Source organism: Chiloscyllium plagiosum, unplaced genomic scaffold, assembly GCF_037043375.1.
Source record: "Chiloscyllium plagiosum isolate Xiang-an unplaced genomic scaffold, Cpla_swu_hap1 HiC_scaffold_3, whole genome shotgun sequence".
Classification (NCBI taxonomy): domain Eukaryota; kingdom Metazoa; phylum Chordata; class Chondrichthyes; order Orectolobiformes; family Hemiscylliidae; genus Chiloscyllium; species Chiloscyllium plagiosum.
In genome coordinates, this window is record NW_028270141.1 from 158405010 (window position 1) to 158419929 (window position 14920).

The window sequence follows — 14920 nt, forward strand, 5'->3', positions numbered from 1 at the left end:
AAAGGGCCACAACACACTGCAGTACACCAGAACTGCAAAAAGAAGAAGAGGAACACCTATACAAGGTATTCGCCAAAAACGGATACCCGCGCAACTTCATCAACAGATGCCTAAGAGAAAGACCACGGAACGAGGACATACCACAACCAAAAGGACTAGCCACACTACCATACATCAGGAGCATCTCAGAACTGACAGCCAGACTACTGCGACCCCTAGGACTCATAACAGCACACAAACCAACAGCCACGCTCAGACAACAACTCACCAGAACGAAGGACCCGATACCCAACATGAGCAAAACTAATGTAGTGTACAAAATACCATGCAAGGACTGCACAAAACACTATATAGGACAAACAGGAAGACAGCTAACAATCCGCATACATGAACATCAACTAGCCACGAAACGACATGACCAGCTATCCTTAGTAGCCACACACGCAGACAACAAGCAACATGAATTCGACTGGGACAACACTACTATCATAGGGCAAGCCAGTCAGAGAACAGCCAGGGAATTCCTAGAGGCATGGCATTCATCCACAAACTCCATCAACAAACACATCGACCTGGACCCAATATACCAACCACTACAGCGGACAGCTGAAACTGACAACCGGAAGCGGCAGGGACAGACCACTATAAACACCGGAGGAAACATCAAAGAAGCGCTTCGCAGGAGGCTTCCAAGCACTGATGATGTCGCCTAGCCAGGGGACGAAACGTTTGTTATTAGAATACTGAATGGACTCACAAACTCCTAGTATTTGCCTGTACCTGTGTTTTTGTTTTTGCCACTGTTTAAGTATTATTTGTTTATCTATGCTATTTAACTCTCTGATCTGCCTGTACTGCTCGCAAGACACGGCTTTTCACCATGCCTCAGTACACATGACAATAAATTGAATCCAAATTCAAATTAAATTCAAATTCATTTCAAATTCTAGCCCCATTCACACAAAAAGGAGACAAACAAATAAGGTAGAAACAAAAGAAAATAACAAAGCTGACCAGATCACTTCACTGTCCTTCACCATGTGTTATTTCATTGTCATAAATGTGGACTCACACAGGCAAAGGCAGCAATATTTCTAACTTAGCTTTTTACTGAGCTTCCAGAACTTGGTGTATTAGATTAGGCTTTGAAATTTAGCTTTGAAATCTTCATGCTGTCTCAGCAGTAGCACCGAACTATCACTCAGAAACACATTTCAAACCAAAACTTTAATTCTGCTGTCACTCTGATAGTTTGATTGAATCTTCCTGAGGCTTCACTTACCATTCAACAATTGCCATCTGCTTGAACGTAGATTCTCTTCCAGACTTGCTGGAACCAGTCCCCAGGTACTGGACTCGCAGCTAACCTCTGCTGTCTGGTTAAACGCACTGTTCTTCCCAGGGTTGCTGTGTCTGTTAGAACCATTTTAATCAAGGCTCTGCCTGCAATCAGCCTCCAGGCCTGGTCTCTGAACCAAATAAAGCTTGTTTGGTTTGTTCTTTTCTTTTTAATGCAAGCTACCCCAACGTCTACCAGTGATTTACAGCTTATAGTTCAAAACTGTTAAAGGAATAAAAGTAATGAAAAATTAGTGAGGGTTCTAACAAATGAAGTAAAAATGGAAAATGCTGACATGAGTCTGGTAATACGTGTGGATTAGAAAGCAAAGTTAACATTTCAGATCAACACCATTGTATCAGAAATGAAGGAAGTTAAGGATTAACAGGTTCTAAACAGGTACAGAAGCTGGTAATGTTTGGGATTGTTTCTGTATTTATTCATGGGATGTGGGCATTGCTGTGAGGCCAGCATTTATTGTCCATCCCCAGTGTCTTGAACTAGTGCATCCATGTGATGTAGGAACACTCAAAGTGCTATTAGGTTTCAATGAGAACCCCCTTATTCTTTCAAACTCCAGCGAATATAATCCTAACGACTCAATCTCTCTTCATCTGTCAGTCCTGTCATCCCAGGAATCATTTGGTAACCCTTTGCTGCATTCTCTCCATCACCAGAACATCCTTCCTCAGATAAGGAGACCAAAACTGCACACAATACTCCAGGTGTGTCCTTGCTAATGCCCTGTATGATTGCAGCAAGTCATCCTTGTTCCTGTACTTGAATCCTCTAGCCAGCATGACATTTGCCTTCTTCACTGCTTGCTGTCCCTGCAGGCTTACTTTCAGTGACTGATATACAAGGACACCCAGGTCTGATGGAAATTGTCCTCTCTCAATTTACAACCATTCAGATTATAAATCTGCTTTCCCATTTTTAATTTCAAAGTGGATATTCTTATAATTATCCACATTATATTACATCTGACATGTAGTTGCCCATTCACTCAGCTTGTCCAAATGCAATATCTCTGTATTCTCCTCACAGCTCACCCTCTCACTCAGCTTTGTGCCATCTGCAAAGTTTTAGATATTACATTTAGTTCCCTCATCTAAATCATTTACATATATTGTGTATAGCTGGGGTCCAAGCACTGATCCCTGCAGTATCCCACTACTCACTGGCTGCCTCTCAGATAAAGGCTTATATTTTCCCTACTCTTTGTTTCTTGTCTGTCAACTAATTTTCTATCCATCTCAATACACTACCTCCAATCCCATGTGCTTTAATTTTAAATAATATTCCCTTAGGTGGGACTTCATCTAAAACCTTCTGAAAGTCTAAATAAATCACATTCACTAGCTCCCGCAAAAGTATAAACAACTTATTCAATCACCAAAATGATCCATATGTTTCTCTTTATTATTGTTGGTTAGAGTAAAAGAGCCTTTTCCAAGCTTTCCAAAAACTCAATAATAACACATCTAATATATGCAAACATATTCTTCAAACAAGTGGTAAAGTGGTTATTGACGAATCTTGTCTGAATTCAACTATATCCCCCTTAACAACAGACACATAACACAAATGGGACAAAAACATACATGCAAGTGCTCTGTAGAGCAATTCTGAACAGAAACATGAGAAACTCCCTTGATCAAGAGGAAATTAAAAGAGTAGGACAGGTTAACGTTTTCACAGTTGCATCTGTTTCTTGTTGATGAGTGAATATCACTGTCAGTCCACACCACAGATATAGCTGACTCTTAATTGCCCTGAGAGCAAATCAACTCAGTTTCTGGGCAATTAATGCTAGACTTTCCAGAGACACCTGAACAGGATTGAAAGTAGACAGACTGGCTTCATTAGGCCCACAAGGGCAGCTGGGTGGTTAACACTGCTGCCTCACAGCACCAGGGTCCCAGGATCGATTCTAGCCTTGGGTAACTGTCTGTGTGGAGTTTGCATATTCTCTCCGTGTCTGCGTTCTCTGGGTGCTCCAGTTTCCTTGCACAGCCCAAAGATGTGGAAGTTGGGTGGATTGGCCATGTTAAATTGCCAGGGATGTGCAGACTAGGTGGATTAGCCATGGGAATCGCTGCATTACAGGGATTGGGTAGGTCTGAGGGGATACTTTTCAGAAGATCAGTGTTCACTTAATGGGCCTGCTTCCAGACAGAGAGTCAGGGATTCTCTGACTCTCATGTCCCTCAATATCCTCAGATATCTCTCAGCCAATTATAAGGTCTTATCAACCCTAAATGCAGACAGCCTATCCGGTACCAGCTCCTTAGCAGTTTGAACTACCTCCTCTTCCACTGTGAGCTGTGCAGGATCTTTTTCCTTGGTAAAGACAGATGCAAAGTATTCATTCAATTCTTCAGCTATTCATACACAATTCCCTTTTAAGCCCCTCCTTTTACCACGTTTTTATTATTTATTTGCATTCGGAAGATCTTTTCCAGTTGAATATTGTCATTCTGAACTCCTACTTTCCCTTTTTCCATAAAGAAATTAAACCTTGTGATGGAATGATCACTGTCCCTAAAAGTTGCCCAGCTGACACTCAGTCTACTTGAACAAAAGAACCAAAAACAAACCAAAGAACAGTGGATGCTGGAAATTTACTAGACCCTCTGTATTGCCAAGACCAGATTTAGCAATGTCTCTTTCTCATTGAACTGGACAAACATTGCTGTCAAAAATTCTCCTGAACGTACTGAAGATACTCTTGCTGTCTCTGTCTTTACACCACTATAGATACTTAAAGTCACCATTACAACTATTCTATGTTTTGAGCACTTCGCTGTAATTTTCTTAAAAGTTCATTTCTCTGCTTCTTTCCCATTAATTAGTGGCCAATCGACTGCACGGAGTAATGTTATTGCAGGCTATGTTGTTCCTTAACTCTAGCTGAATAAATTCCATCTTTGACCTCACGGGTAGATCATCTCCCTCCAGCACTTGAATATTCTTTATAATTAATGGTGCAATCCCTCACCCACTCTTTCCTCTCCTATCTTACTTGGACATCTTGTATCCAGAAGTATGTAACATCCAGTCATAACCTCCTTTAAGTTTGATGTTTGCCTGCTATCTCTATAACATTATATTTCCACATTGTCAAATTGCAACTCACCAATCTATTTACCACACGCTATATGTTCACGTCATCATGTTACATGAGGACAGTTCCAAAAATTCAAACCTAAGTATTTCTGTGGTACTGTGGGCCATCAACAGCAGCAGCATCACCCTAATCAACAACCTCATGGCGTGACATGTAGCTTACCCTACCTTCCCCAGCCTGAATGTCTTTCATCAATCACAAAGTAACCTGTTTGTGTTTGATGGAAGACATCAGATCACCCCCAGAATATTGTTGCAGGGTCCCTCAGGACAGCTTCCTCACCCCAACCATCTTCAGCTGCATGAGCAATCACTACTTCCACTAAAGTGTCAGAAATGGGGTCGGGGATTGCAGAGTGTTCAGTTCCATTCAACCTACCTCATATAGTGAAGCAATCCTTATCCACAGCAAGACCTGGAGAACATTCCTCTTGAGGTAATACAAGGAAAGTAACATGTGCATCACACTAATGCTAGACAATTACCATTCTTAGAAATGCAGGAGAAAATGACCATGACTGAATTGTCCCCTCCCCCCAACTCCACCCACCCTACCGTCATCATCAGTATCTTAGGGGTCAGCATTCATCAGATACTGACCTGGAATAGCCTTAGAGAAAGTACAGTGGTTCTGAGATAACGTGATAGGTCTGTTGTCATGTGATCTTGAGTTAGAAGAAAATCGCGCAATAGCCGCACCATTTAAACGGATGAGACCGGAATCACGTTATAGCCAATACGGGTAAGGAAAGTTCGCGTACTGCAAATAACAGTCTTAAATTCTTCAATGGTGTTAAAGCCAATTCGCGTTGAAGAAACATGTGTTCTAGCAGAACCGACTGTATTACTACAACTTGCTACCCCAGAGTGTGTCCACTATCTACAAGGCTTTGACCAGGATTGTGATGGAATATTGTCCACTTACCTTGATGAATAAAGCACCAGAATGCCACTGGCAACCTCTCCACCAGCTTAAGTACTCACTTTCCCCACCGCTATCAATGCACCGTGGCAGAACTATGTACCATCAACAAGATGCTCTACAGCAGATTTAGCCCAAGTTCAGTTTCCATCCTTACGATCTCTGCCACCTGGAAGGACAAGAAGAGCAGATGCATGGGAACGCCAACACTTACAAATTCCCCTCCAAGTCACACACCGTCCCGATTTTGAAGCATGTTTCCTTCCTTTCCCTGTTGCTGGATCAGTATCCGAGAATCCCTCCTCCCCGTAACAAAGCTGTCAGTTTACTTCCACAACATGAATCGCAATGGTTCAGGAAGACAGCTCACCCATGTTCTCACGGGTAATTAGGAATGGGCAATAAATGCTGACCTTGCAAATACATCTACATCCCATGAATAATTCAGAAGGCCATTGACAGGTGAGTGCTATGTACAGGACTATTTACTTTAATGATTATTATCAAGTGAGAAATATTTTAATAAAGAAAGGTTAATAATTGTGAATGAAATGTTCATCAGAAGCATAAACAAAAACTGCTTGAACCACTTTAACAGGTCAGGGAGCATCAGCTCTCCATGTCCTAGGCCACGACCCCACACACCAGACCTTATCATCACATAGACAAAAACAATGACTGCAGATGCTGGAAACCAGATTCTGGATTAGTGGTGCTGGAAGAGCACAGCAGTTCAGGCAGCATCCAAGGAGCAGTAAAATCAACATTTCGGGCAAAAAGCCCGTCATCAGGAATATACAGCCTGAACCACTGCGATTCATGTTGTGGAAGTAAACTGACAGCTCTGCTACGGGGAGGAGGGACTCTCAGATACTGATGTAGGGCTTTTGCCCGAAATGTTGATTTTCCTGCTTATCATCACATAGTCTGCCATTCCACACGGCCTATTGTTAGCTACTAACAGTCTCCATTAACAGATATTCACCCTCCTAGCCAGTTTGTTATCCACTCCTTTGTCTGTCCAAATGTTCTTCTCTCTCTTTGGGCTCTATCCCCACTCATTGTTTACTCCTTACCCACCCCCTCCCCCCATCCTATTGACTGCATATAAACTGACATTTTCCTAGCTACTATCAGCTCTGAGGAAGGGTCATTAGACCCGTAATGTTAACTATGACCTCTCTTCATGGATGCTGCCAGTCCTGCTGTGCTTTTCCAGCAACTTCTGTTTTTGCGATGAGAGAACAGAATTAATGTTTCACCCTAATGACCTGTCATTCACATTGGGTGGAATTCAATCCAGGGAGAAAGGAATACTATTGTGGAGATATAGTTAGTAAGTTTGCAGTGGAGGTGTAGTGGACAGCGAAGAGGGTTACCTCAGAGTACAACGGGATCTTGATCAGATGGACCAATGGGCTGAGGAGTGGCAGATAGAGTTTAACTTAGATAAATGTGAGGTGCTGCATTTTGCGAAAGCAAATCTTAGCAGGATTTATATACTTAATGGTAAGGTCTTCGGGAGTGTTGCTGAACAAAGAGACCTTGGAGTGCAGATTCATAGCTCCTTGAAAGTGGAGTCGCAGGTAGATAGGATAGTGAAGAAGGCGTTTGGTATGCTATCCTTTATTGGTCAGAGTGTTGAGTACAGGAGTTGAGAGGTCATGTTGCGGCTGTAGAGGATATTGGTTAGGCCACTGTTGGAATGTTACATGCAATTCTGATCTCCTTCCCAGCGGAAAGATATTGTGAAACTTGAAAGGGTTCAGAAAAGATTTACAAGGATGTTGCCAGGGAGAGGCTATAGGGAGAGGCTGAACAGGCTGGGGCTGTTTTCCCTGGAGCATCGGAGGCTGAGGGGTGATCTTATAGAGGCTTATAAAATCATGAGGAGCATGGATAGGGTACATTGGCAAGGTCTTTTCCCTGGGGTGGGGGAGTCCAAAACAAGAGGGCATAGGTTTAGGGTGAGAGGGGAAAGATATAAAAGAGACCTAAGGGGTGACTTTTTCACGCAGAGAGTGGTGCGTGTATGGAATGAGCTGCCAGAGGAAGTGGTGCAGCCTGGTACAACTTCAGCATTCAAAAAGCATCTGAATGGGTATATGAATGGGAAGAGTTTGGAGGGATATGGGCCAGGGGCTGGTAGGTGGGACTAGATTGAGTTGGGATATCTGGTCAGCATGGACAAGTAGGACCGAAGGGTCTGTTTCAGTGCTATACATCTCTATGACTCTATAACAGTAAAAAACTGGGATTGTTTTCTTTAAAGCAGAGAAGTCTAAGAGGAAATTGAAGATGAAAGCAAAGTGACAGGAAGACAAGGTCTTTTACACAGTGTGTGGTTTGGGATGGAATTCTGTCTGATAGGGTGGCATACACAGACTCAATAGTAGCTTTCAGGAAGAAATAGATCAGATAAAATTGGATTGAGAGATTTTTAATCTGGAAGGGAATCAAGGATAAGTGGGGAAAAGGCAGGAAAGTTAAGGTGAGGATTATCAGATCAGCCATGATCTCATTGAATAGTGGAGAAGACTCGATGGGCTGAATGGCCAACCCCTGCTCTCATGGTCTTACAGAGCAATATTTGGAGGAGAAAATGTTGCAGGAATGTGTGGAGTAGGCAAGTGGTACAAACCAGTTTGTTCTTTGAGAGCAGTGATACATAGTTAATCCTTCTGTTTTGTCATATTTAATGACTGAACAGTTTATAAGTAAGTTCAAAGACTGGGAAAGGTAAAGGGCTTGGATTAAAGATCAAAAGATAAGATGTGTGTTGAGTGGAAGGCAAAAATGAATAAATGACTAGAGAAGTGATGTGGAAGGCAAGAGCCACTGATTTTTAAAGAAATCAGGTAAGAACAGGTGAAAAAGATTGATTTAGAAAGTGGGGCAGAACCATTTTGCTTCTGTTTTTGTATTCATCTATTTGCTTTCTGAGTGACTGAAGAAGGTCATGTCAAGGCAAATGTAATGGTCATGATGTCCAGTTTGTATCACAAGAACTGGAACCGGAAGCTTGTTTCTTCTGGGTCAGCAATTGGTGTCTGCAGAGATTTTAAACCAGGACTCCAAGTTCACATCCTGGCATGACAATTCCATAATAGGGTGCAGGTTCTATTAATGCACCTTCTTTTTGTTCTTCCAGATGTTACAGCCATGTCCAGCTGGCGATGGATAATCATGGATGGCCCAGTAGACACGGTGTGGGTGGAAAACCTCAACACAGTACTGGATGACACCCGGACTCTTTGCTTGTCCAATGGGGAACGCATCAGATTGCCACGAGGCATGAGGCTCCTCTTTGAAGTGGACAGCCTTTCCCAAGCTAGCCCTGCCACAATCAGCAGATGTGCCATGGTTTACATGGTAAGATACCTTCCCAAAAAGAGTTAAAATTGATATAGGTAGCCATGAGGAAGCGTTCAGAAAGTGTATTTGGAACAGTTCCTGCAACAGTATATTGTAAATACAACTGGAGCGCAGGCTATTTTAAATATCATAATGTGTACTAAGGCAGGTTTAATAAATGATCTCAGAGGAAAAGATCCCCCAGGGAACAGTGACCATAACACAATTTAGCATTCAATTTGAGAGGGAGAAACCTGGGGTGGAAACAACTGTGTTAAACCTAAATCAGGATAATCACTTAAGGATAAGGACTGAGTTTGCTGGACTAGGAAAACAGTTTAATGGGGAAAAAAAATGAGGTTCTTTGGTAAATGTTTCAGAAAGTAGTTTATGACCAACAACAAAAATATATCCAAATGACAAAGAAGGACTCTAGAAAAGGAATAAATCGACCATGGTTAACTAATAAAGTTAAGGGTAATAAGAAATTGAAAGAAAAAAAAATACAATGTGGCAAAGATTTATGGTAAATCAGAGGATTAGGAAAGTTTAAAAAGCCAGCAAAGGATGACCAAAAAGTGAACACTGGGGAAAACTAGCAAGCAATACAACACAGAAAGTAAGAGATTCCTTAGACATATTCAAAGTGAATAAAGACTAAAGTGAACAAAGGCCCCATGGAGACCAAGGCTGGGGAATTAATAATGGGAAACCAGGAAATGACAGAGGAGTTAAATAAATACTTTCCATCACTTTTCACGGTCAAGAACAGAAATAACATAAAATTACTAAATAAGTATGTTAGGAACACACACAGAAGTCAATTAACAATTGTTAGCCACAGCAGGTTAACATCTATGGGGGGGGAATTCAACTGCATGGAAAAGTATGAAAAGAAAGAGGAACTCAGGAGAGGTCATTAAAGTCTCCAGCACACAGTATAGGACAGTGTTTGGAAAGGGTTAGGATTCTAATTCCAAACACACTTGATAAAGGCATGACAATGTGAATAGGGACGGTCAATACAGGACTAAAGGTGTTGTATCTGAATGTGTGCAGTGTATGAAATAAGGTAAATGAACTTGTGGCGCAGATAGAAATTAGCAGGTATGATGTGATGGGTATCACAGTCATGTAGTTACATGGGGATCAGGATTGGGAGCTAAATATCCAAGGATACAGATCCTATTGAAAAGAGAGGCAGATGGTCAGAGGGGGTGGGGGAGAGGGTTGCCTTATTAGTAAGAAATTAAATTGAATTAAATCAGTAACAAGAAACGACACAGGGTAAGACGATGTAGAATCTGTGTGGGTAGAGTTGAGGAACCGCAAAGGTTAAAAATAAATTGGTGAAGTGATGTAAAGGCTTCCAAACAGTGGTCAGGAGCTGGGGTGCAAGATACACCAGGAGATAGAAATGGTATGTAAGAAAGGCAAAGTTACAGTGATCATGGGGGATTTCAATGTGCAGGTAGACTGGGAAAATCAGGTTGGTAATGGATTGCAAAAAAAGGAATTTGTGGAATGTCTATGAGATGGCCTTTTGGAGCAGCTTGTGGTGGAGCCCAGTAGGAAACTGGTCATACTGGATTTAGTGTTGTGTAATGAGGTAGACTTGATAAGGGAACCCTTAGGAGGCAGTGATCATAATATGATTGAATTTACTCCACAGTTTGAGAGGGAGAAGGTAAAATCAGAGGTAACAGTATTACAGTTGAATAACACAGCTACAGAGGAATAAGGGAGGAGCTGGGTAGAATTGACTGGGAGAGGAGCCTAGCAGGAAAGACAGTGGAACAGCAATGGCAGGAGTTTCTGGGAATAATTCAGGAGACACAGCAGGGATTCATCCCGAGGAAAAAGAAGCATGGTACAGGGAGAATGAGGCAACCATGGCCAACTAGGGATGTCAGGGATAGCATAAAAGGAAAAGGGAAGCCATATAATGTGGTGAAGGGCAGTGGGAAACCCAGGGAATTGGGAAGCTTACAAAGACCAACAGAGGGAAACAGAAAAAGGAGGGAGAAGATTAAATATGAGGGTAAGCTAGCCAGTAACATAAGAAAAATTGCAAGATTAAAAAAAATATAAGGGGCAAAAGTGGACATTGGGTCACTGGAAAATGACACTGGGGAAGTAGTAATGGGGAGTAAAGAAATGGCTGAGGAACTGAATAAGTACTTTGTGTCAGCATTCACAGTGGAAGGCACAAGTAACATCCCAAAAGTTCAAGAGAGTTGGGTGACAGAGGTGAGTGTGGTTGCTATCACCAAGGAGAAGGTGTCAGAAAAACTGAATGGTCTGAAATCACCTGGACTAGATGGACTACAGCCCAGAGTTCTAAAGGAGATAGCTGAAGAGATAATGGAGGCATTACTGGTGATCTTCCAGGAATCAATGGAGTCAGGGAGGGTCCGAGAGGACTGGAAAACCGCTAATGTAGCCCCCCCTGTTTAAAAAGGGAGTAAGACAAAAGATGAAAAATTAGAGGCCAATTCGCCTATCTCGGTCGTTGGTAAGCTTTTGAAGTCCATTGTGAAGGATGAGATTTCTGAATACTTAGACGTCAGGGAAAAGTTAGCATGGTTTCATCAAGAGGAGGTCATACCTGACAGATCTGCTAGAAGTCTTTGAGGGGGTTAGACCAAGGAGAGCCAATGGATGTTATCTACTTGGACCTCCTGAAGGTCTTCGACAAGGTGCCACACAGGAGGCTAAGATAAGGCCCATGGTGTTAGAGGCAAGGTACTAGCATGGATAGAAGCCTGCTGTATGGCAGAAAGCAGAGAGTGGGGATAAAAGCGTCTTTCTCAGGATAGCAGCCGGTGATAAGTGGTGATCCACAAGGGTCAGTGTTGGGTCCACAACGTTTCATTTTATACATTAATGATCTGGATGAAAGAACTGAGGGCATTCTGTCTAAATTTGCAGACAATACAAAGATAGGTAGAGGGACAGGTAGCATTGAGGAGGTGGGGAGGCTGCTGAAGGATTTGGATAGGTTAGGAGAGTGGGCAAAGAAGTGGCAGATGGAGTACAACATGGGAAAGTATGAGGTCATGCAGTTTGGTGGGAAGAATAGAAGCAGGGACTATTTTCTAAATGGGGAGAAAATACAGATATCTGAAATGCAAAGGGACTTGGGAGTCCTAGTCCAGGTTTCTGTTCAGGTAATCTTGCAGGTTGAGTCAGTAGCTTGGAAGGCAAATACAATGTTGTCATTCATCTCGAGAGGACTTGAATATAAAACCAGCGATGTACTTCTGAGGTTCTATAAGGCTCTGGTCAGATCGCATCTAGAATATTGTGAGCAATTGTTGGCCCCAAATCTCAGGAAAGATGTACTGGCCCTGAAGCAACTCAGAGGAGATTTCACGAGAATGATCCCAGGAATGAAAGGCTTAACATATGAGGATCGTTTGAGGACTCTGGGTCTATACGCAATGGAGTTTAGAAGGATGAGGGAGAGATAATTGAAACATACAAAATACTGAATGGCCTGGATAGAGTGGATGTTGGGAAGATGTTTCCATTGGTGGGAGAGACTAGGACCTGAGGGTACAGTCTTAGAGTAAAGGGTAGACCTTTTAGAACGGAGATAAGATTCAGCCAGAGAGTGGTGAATCTATGGAATTCATTGCCACAGAAGGCTATGGAGGCCAGGTCACTGAGATAGATAGGTTCTTGAATATCAAAGGGATCAAGGGTTACAGGGAGAAAGCAGGAGAATGGGGTTGAGAAACTTATAAGCCCTGATTGAATGGCTGAGCAGACTCGATGGGCTGAATGGCCTAATTTCTACTCCTATGTCTAATGATCTTATGGTTTAGTTGGTGATGAAGATGGTGAATAAGATGGCAATACCTTTTAAATGATGGTGCTGACAGGATTGGACGATTTAGAATGAGTTAACTAACCGTGCTTGTCTTTTTAATGTCATGTTAGGACCCAGTCGATCTTGGTTGGCGGCCTTATGTTAGTACCTGGCTAGAAAGGCTCCCAGAGGAGTTACCTGGCAAGGCGAAGGAATACCTCCAGACACTCTTTGACAAAAGCATTACAGCAGGCCTGCAATTTGTAAGAAGCCATCGAAAGTTGCAGCAATTTGCTGTCACAGACCTGGGGATTGTGATGACTCTTTGCCACCTATTACAATCTTTTCTGGATTTCATGAGCAGGAATGGTGGCTTTGGAGTCAGTAAGTATACTTGTGATTATAAATCATGAGAAAGTTTCAAACTAGACAATAAATAAAACATAATATGTGATGGTGAACGACAATGAATAAAGAAAAATTGAAGACATCTGGCTGCATCTTTAGAAAGAAAGCACAGTTAATGTTTCAAGTCCAGTGGCCTTCCTTGAAATAGAATCACTGGACTTGAATGTTAACCCTGCCTTCTCTCCACAGATGCTGCCAGCCCTACTGAATTTCTCCAGCAATTTCTGTTTTTGTTTTAGATTTCCAACATCTGCATTGCTTTCTTTTATTTAGAAAAATTGAGGCTTGAATTGTGTTGTGGAGAGCTTTATAATTAACCCCATGCTGTACCTGCTGTGGGAATGTTTGATATGGACAATGTAGAGAAGCCTTTACACTGTTTCTAATCCCATGCTGTCCCTTTGCTGGAAATGTTTGATGGGGGTAATGTAGAGGGGGTTTTACTCTGTATCCTATCCCTTGTACCTTTCCAGTGTTTTGGACCAGGCCCGATCCCCTCAGAATGTTTTAAGAAGGTTACCTAGACCCTAACGTTTCCTTAGGTGGGTGTGAAGTGCATGTTCGAGATGTGGTGTAACTGGTCAAACTACTTGAAACTAAGCAAAACACCATTTATCTAAACACTATAGTTCAAATACACCCAAAAGAAAGACAAATTTAGAATAACAACTGTTGGAAAACTTAACCAAATAATAGATGCAGTGCCTATTACTAATTAGCCATTCCAATACAGTAACATCCCATAAATATATTCTCTGGCAATAAGAAAAATTCAGACACAGATTCTCACATGGAGTTCTCCAATCCAGGAGGGAAACAACATGGAGAGATTTCAGGGAAAGTAGAGTTCGGAATCTTTTACTGAAACTCCAACTCTTCTGGGACCCAAACAGCTTCTGACTGCTCCAGCTAATAAAACTAGAAAGCCTGGTCTGTGAGAACTGGCCACTCCCCTTCCATTCTTACCACTGTTTTAAACAAAACCGAAAGGCCTCAAACATTGTTGACTTAGCCCTCTCCATCAGCCACTTCGCCACCTCTGCATTTACAAACTCTCTTCAAAAATAAAGCCAAGACAAAATAACATTTTTATAGCATCATGTTTGATGAAGACATTGTCAAAGATAGTTACTCTGTATCTGTCCCTGCCCTGGGAATGTTTATTTTCCTTTGTTTTGCCATTCACTTATGGATGTGGGTGTCGTAGGCTGGGCCAGCATTTACTGCCCGTTTCCAGTTGCCCTTGAGAAGGTGGTAGTAAACTGCATTTTTGAACCACAGTAATCCATGTGCTGTTGGTAGACCCACAATGTGTTCCCATGAGTCTGCTATCCTGGTCCTTCTAGATATAAGCGGGCATGGGTTTAGAAGTTTCATCTTTGGTGAATTTCTGCAGTGAATCTTGTAAATGTTACAAACTGTTGCTACTGAGCATCAGTGCTCGAGAGATTGGGTGCTTGTGGATGTAGTGCCAATCAAGCGGGTTGCTTTATCCTGAACAGTGTGCGGGTCCTTGAGTGTTGTTGGGGCATATGGGGAATATTCCATCACACTCCTTGTGCTCCATAACTTGCCACTCCCTAGCCAAGCTGTTCTAGGACTGTTACAACACTGGCATCTATCCAAAAATGTGGAAAATTGCCCAGGTATGTACTATACACAGAAAGGAGGACAATCCAACTCAGCCAGTTACCATCCCATCAGTCTCCTCTTGATCCTCAGTAAAGTGATGGAAGGTGTCATGACGCCCAGTTTGGGTTTCTCCAGGGCCACTCAGCTCCTGATCTCCTGACCTTGTGCCTTGTACATGGTGGACTGGCTTTGGTGAGTTAGGAGGTCAGTTACTTGCTGCAATATTCCTAGCCTCTCATCGCTTCTGTACTTATTTAGCCACTGTACTTGTATGGTTGAGTCCAGTTGAGTCTCTGGTCAATAATAACCCCCAGGAGGTTGA

At 42.3% G+C, this 14920-nt stretch overlaps 1 protein-coding gene across 1 annotated transcript in view; it reads left to right on the top strand.

Moving 5' to 3' along the window:
• LOC122540190 (dynein axonemal heavy chain 6-like) overlaps positions 1-14920 on the top strand; it is a 1075999-nt gene that overhangs the window by 256918 nt on the left and 804161 nt on the right. Inside the window, exons 33-34 of the mRNA XM_087984706.1 lie at positions 8542-8762; positions 12690-12942. Of these exons, the coding sequence (XP_087840832.1) occupies positions 8542-8762; positions 12690-12942 (474 nt within the window). The remainder of the gene's footprint in view (positions 1-8541; positions 8763-12689; positions 12943-14920) is intronic.